The sequence below is a fragment of the Rhea americana genome, unplaced genomic scaffold (assembly GCF_003343005.1).
Source record: "Rhea americana isolate MKP2758 unplaced genomic scaffold, rheAme1 scaffold_1, whole genome shotgun sequence".
Taxonomy (NCBI): Eukaryota; Metazoa; Chordata; class Aves; order Rheiformes; family Rheidae; genus Rhea; species Rhea americana.
In genome coordinates this window covers 5,260,252-5,277,084 of record NW_028185038.1, presented here as the reverse complement: position 1 = coordinate 5,277,084, position 16,833 = coordinate 5,260,252, and the positions used below count along the sequence as shown (strand labels likewise).

General features: G+C 36.5%; 1 protein-coding gene across 1 annotated transcript in view; it reads right to left on the bottom strand.

The window, feature by feature from the left end:
- Nucleotides 1–16,833, bottom strand: part of COG5 (component of oligomeric golgi complex 5) — a 187,616-nt gene that overhangs the window by 17,936 nt on the left and 152,847 nt on the right. Inside the window, exons 15-18 of the mRNA XM_085298128.1 lie at nt 6,261–6,371; nt 4,141–4,203; nt 3,238–3,341; nt 1,598–1,835 (exon numbers count right to left, since the gene is read on the bottom strand). Of these exons, the coding sequence (XP_085154254.1) occupies nt 1,598–1,835; nt 3,238–3,341; nt 4,141–4,203; nt 6,261–6,371 (516 nt within the window). The remainder of the gene's footprint in view (nt 1–1,597; nt 1,836–3,237; nt 3,342–4,140; nt 4,204–6,260; nt 6,372–16,833) is intronic.

The window sequence follows — 16,833 nt, the reverse complement described above, 5'->3', positions numbered from 1 at the left end:
TAAGTAAAAATGGTTTATAAACAAACTTCCTCCTACAAACATAGTGTCTTTCCAGGCAAGTCCTTCCCTTCTGGTTTGGTTTTACTCCAAAAAAACGAGCCTTTCTGGACCCAAAAACACTGCATGCAGAGTTTATGGCCCACAGGAAAAGTTTAACCTTCCCACCATGTCAGAGATCCAGCTAAATACCTGCACCTGACTCTTCTCAGTCCAGAGCAGCATCAACCTCACCCTTTCTTCAGCGGGATGCAGTCATTACCTTGAAACATCATGCAGATGTCACCAAGGAAATCTCCTGATGCCTGTCCATTATAGCCACAATTGAGACTCCACATTCAGTGAATGTGCCCAAGTCTCCTGGCTTGTTCTGACCAGTGCCATCCTTCCTGACAAGGTTACCTGGCAGCTGGCATCCTGGACAAATTCTCCAAAATTGTCTGTTTTTTGGGAGGGGAAGACTCACACACCCCCCGCAATGGATTCAAGGCAGCGTTCATATACAGAACATTTGAGTCCATTTTCCATTATTCTGAGCAATAGGAGACCAGGACATTCTGGACAAATTCCATGTGCAATTTGGGACATCCTAAAGGAGCTCTGTGCAAAGATACTCAAAGGCATAGAGAGAGTGTTGAGAGCATGGGTCTGGTTGGGCCCAGCTAGTTCTTGTATTAAGTCTACTTTTAAAAAAGGCGAGACTATGATGCAATAAGAAAATGAGGAAAACACAAGGCAGCCTCGAGAAGCAGCAACAGCTGAAGGCAGGAGACAAGAAAGAGTTCAAACCCAGTAATTGTAATGTTACCCTGATTTCTTTTCTTCCATAATAAAAACAAAGAGAAATCAGTAAACTCATCCTCATTCAGTTGTCTGTTCAGGAGCTATACTCAGCACAACGGGGAATAGCATGCGAATGCCCCCACACTGAGATGAAAATGTACCATCATTTTTTACATAACAGGCAACCCATGTCAGAAAAAGAAGAATGTGTGTTTAAAAGGATAAACAAGGAATATTTTTAGTATTATAATAATAGGTGCTCAGATCAGATGCTTTGTACTGTAGAATCAGGTACAGATATTTCCCAAATTTATACTACTTACTTTAGTACAGTGACAAAAATTACAAAAATAATCTATATTCCTTTCAGAGGAGAGCTATCTCTCCTCTTCTGTCCTATTTTAATGGCATTATCTTCAAAACAGAAAAGGGAACTGAACCTTCCAATTGAAAGCAATGGAAAAATTCCCCTTAATTTTTTATGGTTAAAAAACTGGTTTGCTATTTTTGAGTACATTAATACAAAAAAATTACTCAAGAGTATGTAAGGTGAGGCTATTGCATGGATTAGTCTACTTTAAAAAAGTGAAAGTCGTATGAGAAGTCAAAAATTGWCAGAGCCGGGCTTCATTCTTGCAATAGCAGAATCCAAAACAAAATGTTCCAAATGAAAGTGTCCTAATACCTCTCTCTTAAGTTAGCTATGACAGCTGAAGTCCCTATCCAATGAATGTGCCAGAAGGCATCAGTTTCCATAACTCTCTGCTTAAATTTTGATGAGGGAAAAGGTATTGATACCTTTCAGTATTACACATACCTGTGCAAAATCCGCTGCAAGCCGCATCTTCCCACCTTCACCGAGGGGCCTTATTAGACTGGCATTGCGAATGAAAAGTTCAATTGCTCTTTGAGCCATGGCTTCAGTGTTATCAAAGACAAAGTCAAAACACTCAAAATGTCTGAAGTAGTCACTCATGACTCTTGCTATAAAACCCTGTAGTTCTTTCATGTACAGAGAACAAGGGACATCTGGTTTTCCTGAGCTTGGCAATGATCTGCCAAAAAAAAAAAAAAAAAAAGAATAAAGAAAAGATGTCAATTAAATTCATCTTTAAAACCCAACCAAAAACTATTGGATTCTTTTTAATTTTTTCCCCACTCCATGAAGTAATTTCCCCTTAGTGGCATGAATTATAGAGTCTCACTTCTGGTCAGAATAAAGAGTGTGTAGCTCCCTCTGAAACTGTAGTCAAAATTCTTCTTTATCAACCATTCCCATTCTAACAAGATAAAGGAAACCACTCCTCTCCCACTCAACTTGCAGAGCCTCCATCATTCTAGAGTCCAACTCCTGCTCCTAAATTTAAATGACCTAGCTGTTGATTTAAAACTCTAATAACTGATCACAAAATATAAGCACATGTTACAGGGTTACTAGTTTAGCCTATTCCAAATACATTCTCTGCACAAAATTAGTTTCCTAGATTGCTACAAACCCAGGATTATAGAGTCAATCCAATTAGCACAGAAGCAGCACAGGAACTACAGAAATGCAGAAATAGTCACCCGTTTCTTTCTTTAAATCACAGCCATTAGAGCTCTCCCAAATTCATGGGCTTGAGCATAAAGAGCATTTAAAAGAACTTAGCCCTTAGCTGGAATCAGTCTATCCACCTAGACAGATATTTTGCTAGTGCTAGCAACAAAAAAAAGACAGAGAGGGTAAAATACCATTTAAAAAAAAGTTAAAAGGAAAATAAAAAATGCCTAAGAAATACATTTTCAGTGAGTTTCCAAGAAAGAAAACAGAAGCAGGGGAGAAGTGATGTCTGCTGACCAAGTCTTCTGCATCCACAGGACATCTCATGACACCGGCAATGTCAGAATAGAGATACCAGCCAAACTAATGCTCAGAAAGAGTCAAGCATAGCTAGAACTGAAGATCTTTGCAGATAAAGAATCCTGAAATTTTTAATCTAAAATTTTACAGGAARATAGCATAATGCAATAAATATGAGCTTTCAATGAAATAGTTTTTTGAACCATTTCATATTCAGTAATAGTTTAGGAAAAAACTGTGCAGTTTTGAATCTACAGTTATACACTTTTATCTTGAAAAATAAGAAGTATTGACAGTATTGAGGACTGCCCACAAAAAATAAGTTTTCAAAATAGAAGAACTGTTTTATTAAGCCCCTGCTTAGTCTTCCTTTCTTTTTAAAATGAATTTCACTCAATAGAGTATGAACACAGTCAAATACAAGTACTAGCTGACTAGAGTAATTTGTTTCAATAGGTAGGTCTAACTCTGCTTTCCATGCTAATTGACCATCTTGCATGAGCTTCCCCCAACAAACAAGGGCTCTTGCTGAAAGGACACTGGGACAATAACAATTTATTATTTTCATGAGGATGTCTTACTAAGCAATGGTAAATTTAAAAAATAGTGCTAGTTACCCAGAAAAATCTTCCTGGTGCATAGTGATGATAATAGCTTCCACTGAATCTCCTACAGAGTTCAGCAACGGTTGAACAGCACTACCCATTAGATCATGGATTGCCTAAAATAGAATAAGAAAAAGACAGACAAAAATAGGGAAACAGAAGCTAGAAGCATTTGCATTTGACACCTTAAAAATACCTTGATAAAGGATCAACAGTTCATTGTATGCAGCTGCCTTTTCATTTCAACAGTGGGTTTTATTACTCTGTATTAGATATTGCTTAATAAAAAGCAAAGCCTAACATAACACTTAGCTTCATTGGCTTGTATCAGTGGAGTACAGAAGTAAGGCTGTTTACAACTAGTATGTACGCAAAGCTTTCATCTGAAAAGATGCATTACAAGCTGACATTCCTGGTTTGTAAATCCACATGTTTTGGGTTGACTTTTTTCAGTTGCTCATTCCCCAGAGATAGGCAAGCTGCTCTTCTCCTCTCTGCGCACGACCACTGCCAGGTAAGGGCACAGCAGAGGGGATGCGGATAGCTGTCATCCACACAGCCCCACTAAGAACCCCCAGACGAAAAAGCACCAGGTAGCACAAAGATCACAATTTGGGGGAGAGGAGAAGGAGGGGAAAGAGGAAGGGGAAGATAAAACGATCCAATTTTTGGCATTTGGGTTCCAACCATTRTAAGAATAGTCCTAAATGCAAACTCCACTTAAGCAGTGATTTGGCATGTGTGACACATATGTAGCTGAATATTTGAAATTAATGCACACTGTTGGCATAAAGACTACACTGACACAAAATAATATCAGGAAAATTAATCCAACTGAAGTTAGAGTGCCATTTTAAGTATGTCAAACAAAGCAAACCTCAGCCCTAAACCTAGGGCACATAGATGTTCAATTACCTTTAAGGCAGTTGTGATTGTTTCCTCAGCAGCTGCTGGAAATGAGCTCTGATTGGTAATGACCTAAAAATTTTAAAGTGTTAAAATACTCAACATTTAGTGAATGATTAGAATTCATAACATTTAATTTCAGTAARAAACATACCGAGTTATTCTTAGTAATGAGTGGTTTAAAGGTATAAATAACTATCAATAACTATTCAGATAGAATTGTCAATGTACCAGGATCAATCCTTTACYGACAAATATCCTATGGACTCTGGTTCTATTGAAGACCAAGAAATGACTCAACTGAAACTTAGCTGAGGGGTTAACAGAGTAAGAAGAAAATTAAGTGGTGCATTCTCCTACCACTAAGTGTAGGATTTATGGAGAGCTGTACAAGCAGCTTTATGGTAAATATCTGACAGAATGGTTATATTCTTCCTCAGTACTGTGACTGTTGTAATGCAGCATGTTAAACAGCTGCAGGTACAGCTATGATAAAATTTAGGTTTGAAGTCAAGGAATGAAGTGAGGAATGTTCTACCAAYTTCCCTCAGCTATCAACACACCACATTAGAATATTTTAAAGCCAGATAACTACCGAACTCAAAATCTGAATCATATCAGATCTCCCTCCAACACTAAAGCACACGAGGTTCATTACCAAACACATCAGAGAAAGCAGACTTAAAAGTTGATCTACCATCTGTTTGCAAAATCCAAGCAAATTTTATAAGCCTTTTTTTAACATTTTTGAAACATATCCACAGTCAGGAGTACTCATGATTCTGTTTCTAATGAAGCTAGGATTTAATTACAATTAACTACAACTACCACTGTATGTATTTGTTTTAATCTAGAGAGACTCTGTAACCATTGGCATCACTGAATTAGTAMACTGGAATTGTTCAGAACTGTGCTTAGTCCTGCCAACATTTCCAGGCCACACTCTGGTCACAGTAAAAAGGCAYGGAGATACTCCTGAGGTGGAGCTTTTCTTGATTTCACCCTTCATTTCTCCTTTTCAGTTTGGTTATAACTGTGGGAAAGCAGCAAGGGTCTTCTGAGAAAGATAAGCCTAAGCTGAGACAGATGCAGACAAGGGCTACCAGGCTGGCCAGCACAAAGAGAGAAATTACTCGATAAGGAAAAACAGAAAGAGTATCATATTTTAGGCTCATAAAACGCCAGCTGAGAGAGGTGAATATTCTCTATAAACACATCTTTCACTCCTCTTTTAAAGGTTKCACATTTATTACATAGTGGTGCTTCTAAGTACCAACCAAGTCTCAAGACATTGCACAAACGCACAGCAAGATGCAGCTCTTAACCCAAATTTTTCACAAACCACTTTGAAAGGAATCAGGGTAGTATCAACGCATGACCAAACAGGAGGAGGAATGAGGGGGTAAGAAAGATGAGATCACCTGATCACATTATWATGCAAGCCAATGTCAGTAATGGTTAGGAGCTCATTTTTGAACACTTACTTCAGAAAATTCAAATACAAAAATTATTTTTAGCGCTTCTGCCATTACAGAAAACAAGTCTTTTGTGGAGAAAATAGACCAGGAATGGAGAAAATAGACCAGGAATATTAATCACTTCACCTAAAAGCACTCCTATTCTTACATTGAGAGCTATTTTTTGGTGACATCTACAGGCAAAATTGACTGATGAGCTCCAGACAACCATCAGTGATCTCAGCTAAGTTTTGCAGTGTCAGATTTGACCCCATTAGAGTCTGTGGCATGTGCTCCAGTTAAAATACTCTTCTGCCTCATCAAAAACCATAGCCATTCTCTACTATTTATTATAGTCAAAGCTGCCAAGAAAATTTCCATTATGGCTTTTGATCCATGTTTTTGATAGCTTCCTATTTTACTAGAAAAATAATATATAATAAGAAAATAAGCAGGCCAAAAATTACTATTAAGACATTACTATTAACACATCAAACAGATTCAGTTGCTGGAATACMGTCCTCATTTGCACATACAATTTTTCTTTCATGCTACTGTCCAAATAAATACTTTAAAAAATATCTGTAGGAGTTCTCATCAGTTAATAGGAAAATAAGCATACGATAAAGCAAAGAACTTAACATTGTGTCAGTAAGATCAAACAAAGCCTACCTTCAGAACTGACTGGTGGAGTTTGTATAGCGAATTGACTACAGCGACATTCCTTCTCTGTCCCTCTGTGAGAGGTCCAATCACCTGGCTGGCATCTCCTTGGGTAGATAGCTGCAGTGATTGCACTAATTGTTAAAACAGTATCAATTCTTTAAACACAGTATCATCCAAAAATAGTAATTAACTAAATTTAGTTCACGGTAGAAATCCATAGTTCATTCTTTGGTAGCAATGTTCTTCCATTTAACTCTTGTCACAGCTCAGATGATTTCCAAAAAAGGTGCCATATTTCCAGATAATCCAAACTGAAACAACAGGACCAAGAACCAAGACAGGCTGCTGTCTCAGCTTCCAAAACTACAGCAGAGTCCCAGATCTCTTGGAGACACCCAGTTCTAGCACATCTCAAATCTCATAACCTAAGAAGCAGCTGAAATTACCTATTTAAGGAGACAGTACAAGCCAGTATCAGAACTAGAAATAATATACTAGCTTTCTGTCTATAGCTCTAACAATCATTCAAGCCTCTCCTTAAAAGCTCAGTTTATTTTAATAGGTAGCTTGCAACCGTGTACAAATTAGTGCTTTGTACATGTACAGGAAGTAGAAACGCAAGGACCAAAAGTGTTAGTTTTGTCATTATAGAGAGCTCTATGCATGAATCATTCAGCAAAGATCAAAGAACACTTCTTCATGTTTAAACTCTACAACGCATGCATTTTTTATCATTTCCACAGGAATCAAAGATCTACAATGACAGAGAAATAGCAATTAACTACAGAATAGTTCTGCAAGGATACCACAGCATATGTTTATTATTTAAAACCAAATAAATTGTAATTGGAAAACAACTAGAAATTTTGTTATGTACAGAAAGCTAMAGAAAAACAAAGAATTTACCAAAGACTATGTGATTCTAGAAGAAGTATGTCTAAATATTACAGCAAGAATTGCTATTAATAAAAAGCTTTACTGAGGTATAATTATCTCACTAGCTAAATATATATATTTCAGAATACAAATTTATCCTCCAGAAATGTTCCGAAGAGGCCCAGCTCCACAGTTCTCAGCAAAAATATATTCAGCTCATTGAACAAGTCACCAGGAGACTTTATAAAAGTCTATCTTAACACCACAGCTGCAGCTCCTATGACTGGCTCCTGCTCTAAAACTAAATATTCAGTAATAAAAATTGTTTAAGAWCAAAAGGAACAAATACAGCATGAAAATTCTTAAGTTATGTGAAACAATAAATCTTTACTAGTGAAAGGCTATTCCTGTACTTCTCACAGCTTCCATTCAGCACAAACGCAGACACCACACAAGCAAAGTTATCTAGTGTTTGCCAACATTGCTAATAATGAAGTTAYAGACAAGTTCTTGCAAGCACACAGAAACAATTTTACGCACAGCATTACAGTGACAATATCAGTTCATCCCAATTTCTTCAAATTTAAGGATTATTTCAGGATAAATAGATTTCTGAGGCTTTTGCAGAGAAAACCACCTTTTCCAGTATCTCTTGTTTGACTCAGAATGCATCTTTAGACTAGCAGATTAATATATCATCCCCAGCAGCTTCCTTCCTTCCTGATGAGAACAGCCATGTAATCTAGGTACATTTCATTTGCTTCCTAATATTTCAGTTTGACAGACCTGAATGGTTTCAAAAATTCTACTTCTCATATTTATGGCTTCACAGATTAATAACAAAGCAGTCGTGCAGAAAAACAGTCTGTCCATGCAGCTGACCACACTCCCACATTCCCATAAACTTTCTTCRTATCTTTTTTTAAGCACTGTGCAGACTATTCAACACAATCAACTGTTTTTCTGCACATTTACAATTATTAAGCCCAAGAGAYACTTTATTAGAACAGTGAACTTTTTCATCCTCATCTCTTAAATTTTAGTCCCTCAGAGTTGATTGTAAAGATCTCACAATTTCTTCTTTATTATTTTTTTTTTTAGACATTTTGAAACCAATATTCCACGTCTCTTCTGCTGGTAAAAAAAACTTAACTGGTAAGTAAAAACAGAAAGGCCCTTTCTGGAGGAACAAGCAACTCTTGCAGTCAGTAGYAGTGCACAGCTACACACACACAATCTGAAAACACTTTAAAAGCAATCAAATTTCTAAAACTGTTACCAATAKTAAATTCTTTCAAATTAATCAGTCTGAATTTTGACAGACAGATGCATTGATCCCCTGTATATTTTGAAGTAAAATTACAGGTCTACTACAAYGCTTTGAATTAGAAAACTTCACTCCTGTAACTAACAAAAGGACCCAGCAGCCCAGTGCTCACTGAGGTTGCTTCTCATGAAGTTTTACCATGGACATGCCCCCCTATCAGCTATAGCAGAAGTCTCAGCTGCTCATTCTCATCTCTTGCTGTCACCACCATGATTTCTAYGATCTTGCCTTAAGACACTGAGCACTATCCAGTAAAGTTCCTGTACATTCACTTTGCCACTAGCAACGACCTGAATTTCAGGAAGTTTATCATTATTCCAATATCTCCCAAGGTAATACAGACTGAATTCTTGAATCTTCTGATATCTATTGCACAATCCTTTATCTATACAGGAAAATACCACCAATGTGTCTCCATAGTTTCAATAAACTATGTTTATGTCCCATTTACTTCAACACACAATCATCCATCAGTCACTTCCCTTGTTTTCTATCATTCCTGGTTCTATCAATGAACCACAGTAATCATTCTCGTTTATATACAAGTAATTTTAAAGTTCTGTGTTGTACATAGTTTGTGCAGTTAAGCACAGTGGTAATATAACTCTTTCTCTCTTATACATCTGCTGGGAATTGTATTGTATAAATAGATTAAGTCAAGTAAGTGTGAAGCCACTCCTTGTGGCTGGAAGACACATTCCAAAGCCAATCTTTACCATGAGGGCATTAGTGTATGAAACAAAACCTGATGTCTTTTCAATTAGTTACACATATCAAGGATTGCAAGCTATAAGGGTGTATTTATGCTCAAGAGAAACAGGGAGGACAGAAAGGATGACCTCATCACAAACCTGAACCTATTTGGGAAAGGAAAAACTAGAAGGCAATGCTTATCTGAAGGAGCYGGCACCAGCTTACTGCTAGTCACCTTAGGAGTTAGCCTGGTGTGAACCTGCTAGCTGAAAAAGGATACAGAGGAAAAGCAACCATGAAGAAGACAAACTTGAACAAGTAGTAACAATCGGCTTGTAACTCYTTCACTTTTATGCATCTGTCTCTAAATACAGCAAGTGATTTCTTATACTTTCCACTCGAGCAGGCTCTTTTCACTTTTACCTCAAAATCTGACTACTATTTAAAGCCATTTCATGGGCACTAGCAAACCACAGGCACTCAATTCCCCAACAAGGGACAATTCTAAAATTGGTGACCTCTCAGCATTAACCTCCCTTCAGCTAACAAAACCTACCAGCACCACTGACAACATGAGATGCCAGTGAGGCATCTCCCGCTGGCAAATATTATCCAGGGTTTTTGTACCATGCATCCAGGCACTAGGACAAGGGCAGAGACTTGTAGCACCCTCAAGAATGTGAACATGAGCATCCATTCCCCAGAGAGACATGAAGCACTTCATGAAAACYCAAAGCACAGCTGCTAGACCAAAATGAGACGGAAAGACTGCAGGTACYGATTTCTGAGACCCCTGTGAGGATACGATTTAAAGCAGGACGCTGACATTTGGCATGTTCAAACCTAACGACTGACTAGATGGAGGAAGCTAGGCTGGAAGACTTGTTCTCAGGTCTAATAATTCCATAGAAGCTGAGGACCAACACTTCAAGTTTTTAATGAGAGTCAGTCTGGCTAAATTTTAGAGAAATGAGTTYGAGAGAACGCATTTAAGACACTTAGCAAGGGAAAGGGGTTAAAATCTCAAAACGAGTAAGGATTTACCCCTGGCAGTGAAAGCCATATATCTAGCACCATGCTGAATGAGAGCAGTTTTCTGTTCGGAGCGATGACCGATGTCTCTATTTTGTTCCCCCTTCCCCCCCCCTTTTTTAATGGAGGTCCTAAAAAGGCTAATGGAGTTGTAATGTCTGTCCAGGCTGGAACAAATGGTTCCAACAAATAACTTCCAAACTCACTAGCCAAAATTCAGCTAAATCTAATAGATCCACTTTTTATTTTCTTTGTGGTAAAAACTCAATAGCTGGGTTAAGGAGATAGAGTCTTTCCCTCAACAGAAAGACTGTAGTGTTGACAATTTCTAGGACAGCAGAAACTAATCTCAACACTCCCTGTCTACAAGCAGAGCAACAAGCAGCTGTCATCAGTTTGAAACTTGGTTTGTGTGAGCCTTAACGCACAGAAAAATACGATAAAAGTTGCAATGGAAACCAGTGCCCTGAAAATAATTTCATGAAAAGTGTTTGAATACAGACTGATGTAACCATCTATTTAAACTACCCAGTTCCAAGTGTTAAAGAACAAAATACTGCAGCAGAAATATATCTGAAAATATAACTAATACAAAACTGCTTTGATTTGAGTATATTATTAAGATGAAGAATAATAAAAAATATAGTAACTTAAATTTATTAGGTATTTTATTGCACCAGAAGGAGACACTTGTAGAATTTGATACACAAATCTGTCACAAAGGTAAAAAAGCAGTCTCAAGGCCAACTGACATGCCTGATATGGTTGAGAAACTGTGAGCCACGACCAGCACTGTGCTCTGAGCAAATTCAGAAATCCTCCAATAAAATAGTTTCTATTAATTTGGATCCTTCACTATACTAACAGTCATGCTGCTTCAAAATTGCGTGCRCTTCATGTTTGGCTAGTTTGTTGCACAGCACAGATGATCTCAGGAGTGATTCACCTGACCAAATACAGGACACCACAATAAATAAGTACTTCCATTGAATAATTCAGCTAACCTATTTTAGAGACGCAATGTTAGGGGATGCATAAATGCACCTGTAAGCACCTACTTCTTTCCACTAACTACAAAGGGAATCTAAATTAATAATGAAGATATAGATATCTATTCTGTCTGAACGGATGTAAGATTAATTTTCACCCTGTAGATTTACTTGCACCCTTTTATGTAGACCTGCTTTGGAAATATGTCTTGGAAATACCTAGATTTATTTTTCTGGGTTTTACACTTTTATATGTTCAACCCCTAAGAATAGACATTTAATTTAGCAGCATGAGTAGATTTTGTACGTTGATCTCATGTACTGTGATACAATTTATCTGGGTTAGGTTCTTGCTTTCAACATGAAGCACTGAATTTAGTTTAAGGCATGAATCAAATCATCAGTCTTCTCTCTTGGGCTATAATAAATGCTGAGTTTGTCTTTTTCTCATAGAAAAACTCAGTCTATTGATATATTTTTTTAAGAGTTTGTAATTTGCTTAAATTTGATTCCAAGTACCTAACTTCCCTTCTTGCAACAGGTGGCAGCTCAGAAGAAACACTGATTTGCTTGTTGCTTTGCTACCATTGTCCTCACCAGATTAAAAATGGAAAAGCTGTTTTGCACTAAGATCTGTGTGTATCCTTCATGACAGATTTAGAGAACTCCATTTATTTCATTTCTCTATTCTAAAACAGCCTCAGCAAACCCACTCTTTAAAGAGCAGGCAATAACATCATAATTTAGAAGGAGTTCTGAGATGATCTTAAATCAAAATAAGACTAAAGTAGTGCCTCTTGACAAAGCATTTGATCTAACTCTAAGATCACGAGACTAATGTGTTTTGATAGCACAAATTGAACTCCAATTGTCAAGCTGACATTTTCAAGAATAAATAMATTCCTAATAGAGGCAGCTGATGTGGCCGTACCTCTGGCAGAAAGCAATCAATCCATCTGGTACTTGGCCTCCTGCTTGATCATTGTAACTTATTATAAAACACAGAATCCATTTACAGAGTTTCTGAGTCAATAGGGCTTGGCACTGAGATTTCTCCCATAAGCTACAAATAACTGGGATAATTTACTGCTAGGTTTAATGTTTTCCACATGGCAAAGGGAACATTTTATAATCTCACGTAAGAAAAACAAGTTTACTGGAATCAGCTTGTTGCTTTATGTAAAAATATGACACCACTTAACAGAAAAATACAAAGGTTTTGTATCGCATGAACTTTATGGAAGACGTTATACAGGATCAGCCATAACAATCTGAACTCTGCTAGCGATGCCAGCTAGACTATCAGCTACTTTGACAGCAATCTGCAAAAAAGAACAGAGACATATTTAGAGGTTCAAGTTTAAGATTTGAATGAATATGTCAAGGGTAAAATAAATGTTTTGCTTTAAAAAAGATCAATTAAAAATTAAGACTAAATCATAAATAAGAATTTATGTTCTTGAAATTACTCTTAAATTTTCAAAGAAGAAGAAATATTTCAAGAYGTAAGAAAAGAATAAGCCATGAGCTAAGGCAATAAATTCAAAATGTACATTAAAAAATTTCCATTGCACCCTCAGGGCATTCTTGTAGCTTCAGGATTTCCTTTTTTTTTTTCTTTTTTTTTTCCTTCCTCAGAAAAATGAAAATTTTACGTTCCAGGAACATGAAAAAGGATCTATCTGGTGATAACATTTAAAATTATATAGAAAGCAGAGTCATTCCTTGGGAAGAAAAATTTGAAAATAACATGAGAAAGATAGTTAGGTCCTTGACCACGAAAAAGAGCAAACATCATGTTCATAGTATTCATGCCTGAACAACAGCAGCCATCTAAGTGTTCCCCCCAGGGATCTTTCTGGTTTTCTTTTTTTTTCCTTAATACCGTCAAAAGCAGAAGACATGAAAGAAAAATAGAAAACAGTCTTTCTGTAACAGAAAAGACAGCATTTACATCTAAATCTTTGACACAATCATCTGAGACAAAATGCACTGGACAAAATCAAAAGTGAGTAGTGGTTCATTGTCCTTAAACAATGAGATGATTTAAAACAGCCCTTTCAGAAAGCCCTTGGCTTTAATTCACCTAAAACCAGTTCTTCCAAGTAATCTCAGAACATCCTAGACCTAAAGCAGCTGGAATCATTTGTCAGCTTTTCAAAATCACATTCCTTTTCTTTGCATTTTTGTAGACTCAGATCTTTCCAGCTGACTAAACCAAGTCTCAGGAGGATTTCAGGGACAATGTGTGTTGATCCTGATACCTCTGACTGTAACAATTTAACGAWTTTTTCATGCTTGCCAAATTGATGACTGAAAGATAAATCGTATTTTGTATGTCATCCAAATAGCTGTTAGACCCAATCAAATCCTGAATACTGAGAACGCACCTCCAGAGGAACAGAGCAGACATCCCTCCCTAACAGGAGACTGGCAGATCCAACCTGGAAGGGTGATTTCCACCTTTACATAAAAACCATAACCAACTTATTTAAATGCCATTTACATCAGTTCATACATTAATTGTGATTATAATACTTCTACATTGTGGAAATTTCTAATGAGCTTTACATTGTCAAACTCTAATTTTTGAGTTGTTCCAATGTTATGATATTCCAAAGTGACGACATGCATTTAACTAAATATATAGAAACTCCTTCTGAAGCATAGAATTTAATTTGATATAAAACAATCTAGAGAGTACTATACAAAATACTGTAAGGATCATGCAATCTTGCTATTTTTCTAGCTGTTAGCAAAATTACATGCTTAGATTAAAGAAGTCTTTTAATATACTTTCCCAGCAAGACAAAATGAAATACATAGTGCACTCAAAACCAGCCTTTTCTGCTTGGATAATTTTTTGCTGGAGTTTAGTCAGTATCGCTTTTAAAAAAAATGCACGTGTTATGTGAGTCATGCTCTAACCAGCAAAAGACAACATGAGAACGAAGAAAATGGTTCACAAAGTTACTTTTCAACGCCATTCTTTCCTCTAGATTTGTAATTCAATTTCAAAAATTTGGGGAATTTGAGTTACTTTAAGAGCTAGGAATTTCTATGTATTTTTAGCCAATATGATAATTAGCTTTCAAATGGCCTTTCTTACAAAACTCTTGTGATCTTTCCATTGAAAAGAAAAGAATTTACAAAACCTTACCAGACTCTGATCATTTTCAATTAGACCCACAGATATCTTTAGCTTTTATTACTGTACAGCAAAACAGTAATCTTTCCTAAAATTATTTTAGCATATAATAGCCTCCCACATGCACCATTGAAACACTTATTAATGAATTCCTTTAATATGCCCAATGTTGAATTCGAATTTATGTGTTCTCTTATTTAAGTAGCACAGATACATGTTTTCAATGACAGCAATGCCATGTCTTCAAATTACTGCTTTAACACAATGCAAACATTAATACATGTATCTCAGAAAGGAGTGAGGAAAATTTCACCTTTCATGTCATTTACACCATTGTAACCGACCTGTTATTTAGAGAAAATCTTCCTCTAAGTGTCATTTCACTACCATTACTGACTACTTGTGAGCTCACTATTTTTCATTCTTCTTTCCAAAGTTCACAACATCCGTCATGTGGACAGAAGGACTAGATATATATCCCTGGAACTGTCAGACAAATCTCACTCTTGGAATATGTCCTGAATAGCAATTCATCCTCAAATGAAAGCTTACAATATACCATCCGCGACATGGATTAATTCTTGTAAGATCACGTAACATAAATGACAATCAGAAATTTACCTTCTGCCATTACAATGAGGATTCATCATGCTTTTCAATTCAAAACCATCACAGGCCTCATAAATTTGCTGGAATTTAAATCTGGTACTAAAAGTTCAATATATGAACAGTATTTTCCCTTCAGAGGAAGAATTCATCTCCAGGAAATCTTTCCTCTCTCCTTCTCCTCTCCATTCTCCCCCATTTCATTGCATTATTCAGCTAGTTAAATTTAGCTATATCAGATAGGAGGATGAGGGGAAAAACCGAGATACTCCAAACCATGTAGTCGTGTCAGTAAACATCCTAACTGATAGGCAGCTCGCATCAACTGAAAGCTTTCATAACAGGGAACTGGTATGATTAAATGAGCGAAATAATTTTTCTTTTGTTCAGCATACATTCTACTTTTCCTTAGGAATACATATTGGTAAAGCCACCCAACAAACACTTTACTCCATAAATGAGGTCTTAATTTTTTTTTCCATTTTCCTAAGAAACCAGAATTATAGCCCTTTGACATCAACATCCTTCTCTCTTGCAATTTGTTACGGATAGTTTTACTAGCAGACAGGAGTATAAACATTGGAGAATATTTTTTATTCAAGCCCATTTCTACCTGTTCTTTTCCTAGTCATACACTAAGTTTAGACGGAAAGGTTCAGAAAAAAAATCCTATCTCCATAAATACTCTGAGAACACTAAGAGCCAGTCCTTCTCATCCAATCATTTTGTATTTGCAATATTTTAACACTTAAATCACATCTCCCTTTGCATTTCTCTTATTTTAACAATTTCACTGATTGAGCCACAGCCTTCCAATACAGCCTCTGGATTAGTTATAATATTCTCAGCCTTTAACATTCTGGACATAAATAAACCATTCATTTTCTTATAATCTATAAAACCCACTGTGCACAGCTTATTTACATCTTCATGCCCCTGATCCAGCATGACAGATACTTTTTYTTCTATAAATCACATTGTGAAAATTCCATGTAAAGATGCTGTCTCTTTCTCAGCTTGGAGTTTAAACCGAAGTAATTGCTGTTTCCCTATTCCAGCTGGTCTTTTAGCATTTTCCTTCCTCGTTCTCTTCATTGCAACAATGTTTACAAGCCAAGAAAAAGCATCAATAAATAATACATTATTTCTAGACAACGAAGTTAAAAACAAAAAGCAGAGCACGTTTAACTGTAATCTCAGGAAGAGACTTGGAAAGATCAATGAAGCCATAGCATGATAGAATTAAGCTTTCAAAACAACATCACCAAAGACAAACAGCAGGCTGCTTTCCAGTGACTATCATGTATCTGATGCACCATAAATGTGCAAAGAAAGAAATAAAGGAAAAAAAAAAAGACTCATCTGCCACAGTATCAGGAATAGTTATGACGAGGGGTAGGATGTGCAAAAAGTTGTCATCCACTTTAAACCTCAGCAGCTACAACTTTTTTCATTATACTCCAAGGAAAGGATCAGCCTTTTTGCAGTAAATTTAAAAGGAAAAGAATGTTTAGAGTGGTGTAAGAAGAATAAGGTCTGTTTTCTCACAGTCTGCCTCTTTATACTATAAAAAACCCCAAATGATCTATTCTGACCTATTCTGAGCAGCTAGCTAGTAGACCAAAGATATTTAATAGGAAGATACTAATGCTGAATATCTGTTGAAAATTGAAAAGATTATTACTGGTAACAGTAAGATATTAAGCCACTGAAGCAGCATTAAAGAACACAACATTAGCTGAAGACAAAAGTAAAGCAGAACACAGAAGCGTGTACCTGCAGGTCACAATTTCAAATATAAACTGGCTTGAAGGGCTATGAGAGAGAAATTGGTTGTCACGGCTTTGGTCCTAGTGCAAAGTGGGCATTTATTAAAATCATCATAACGCACAGCACTGACTGTTAAGC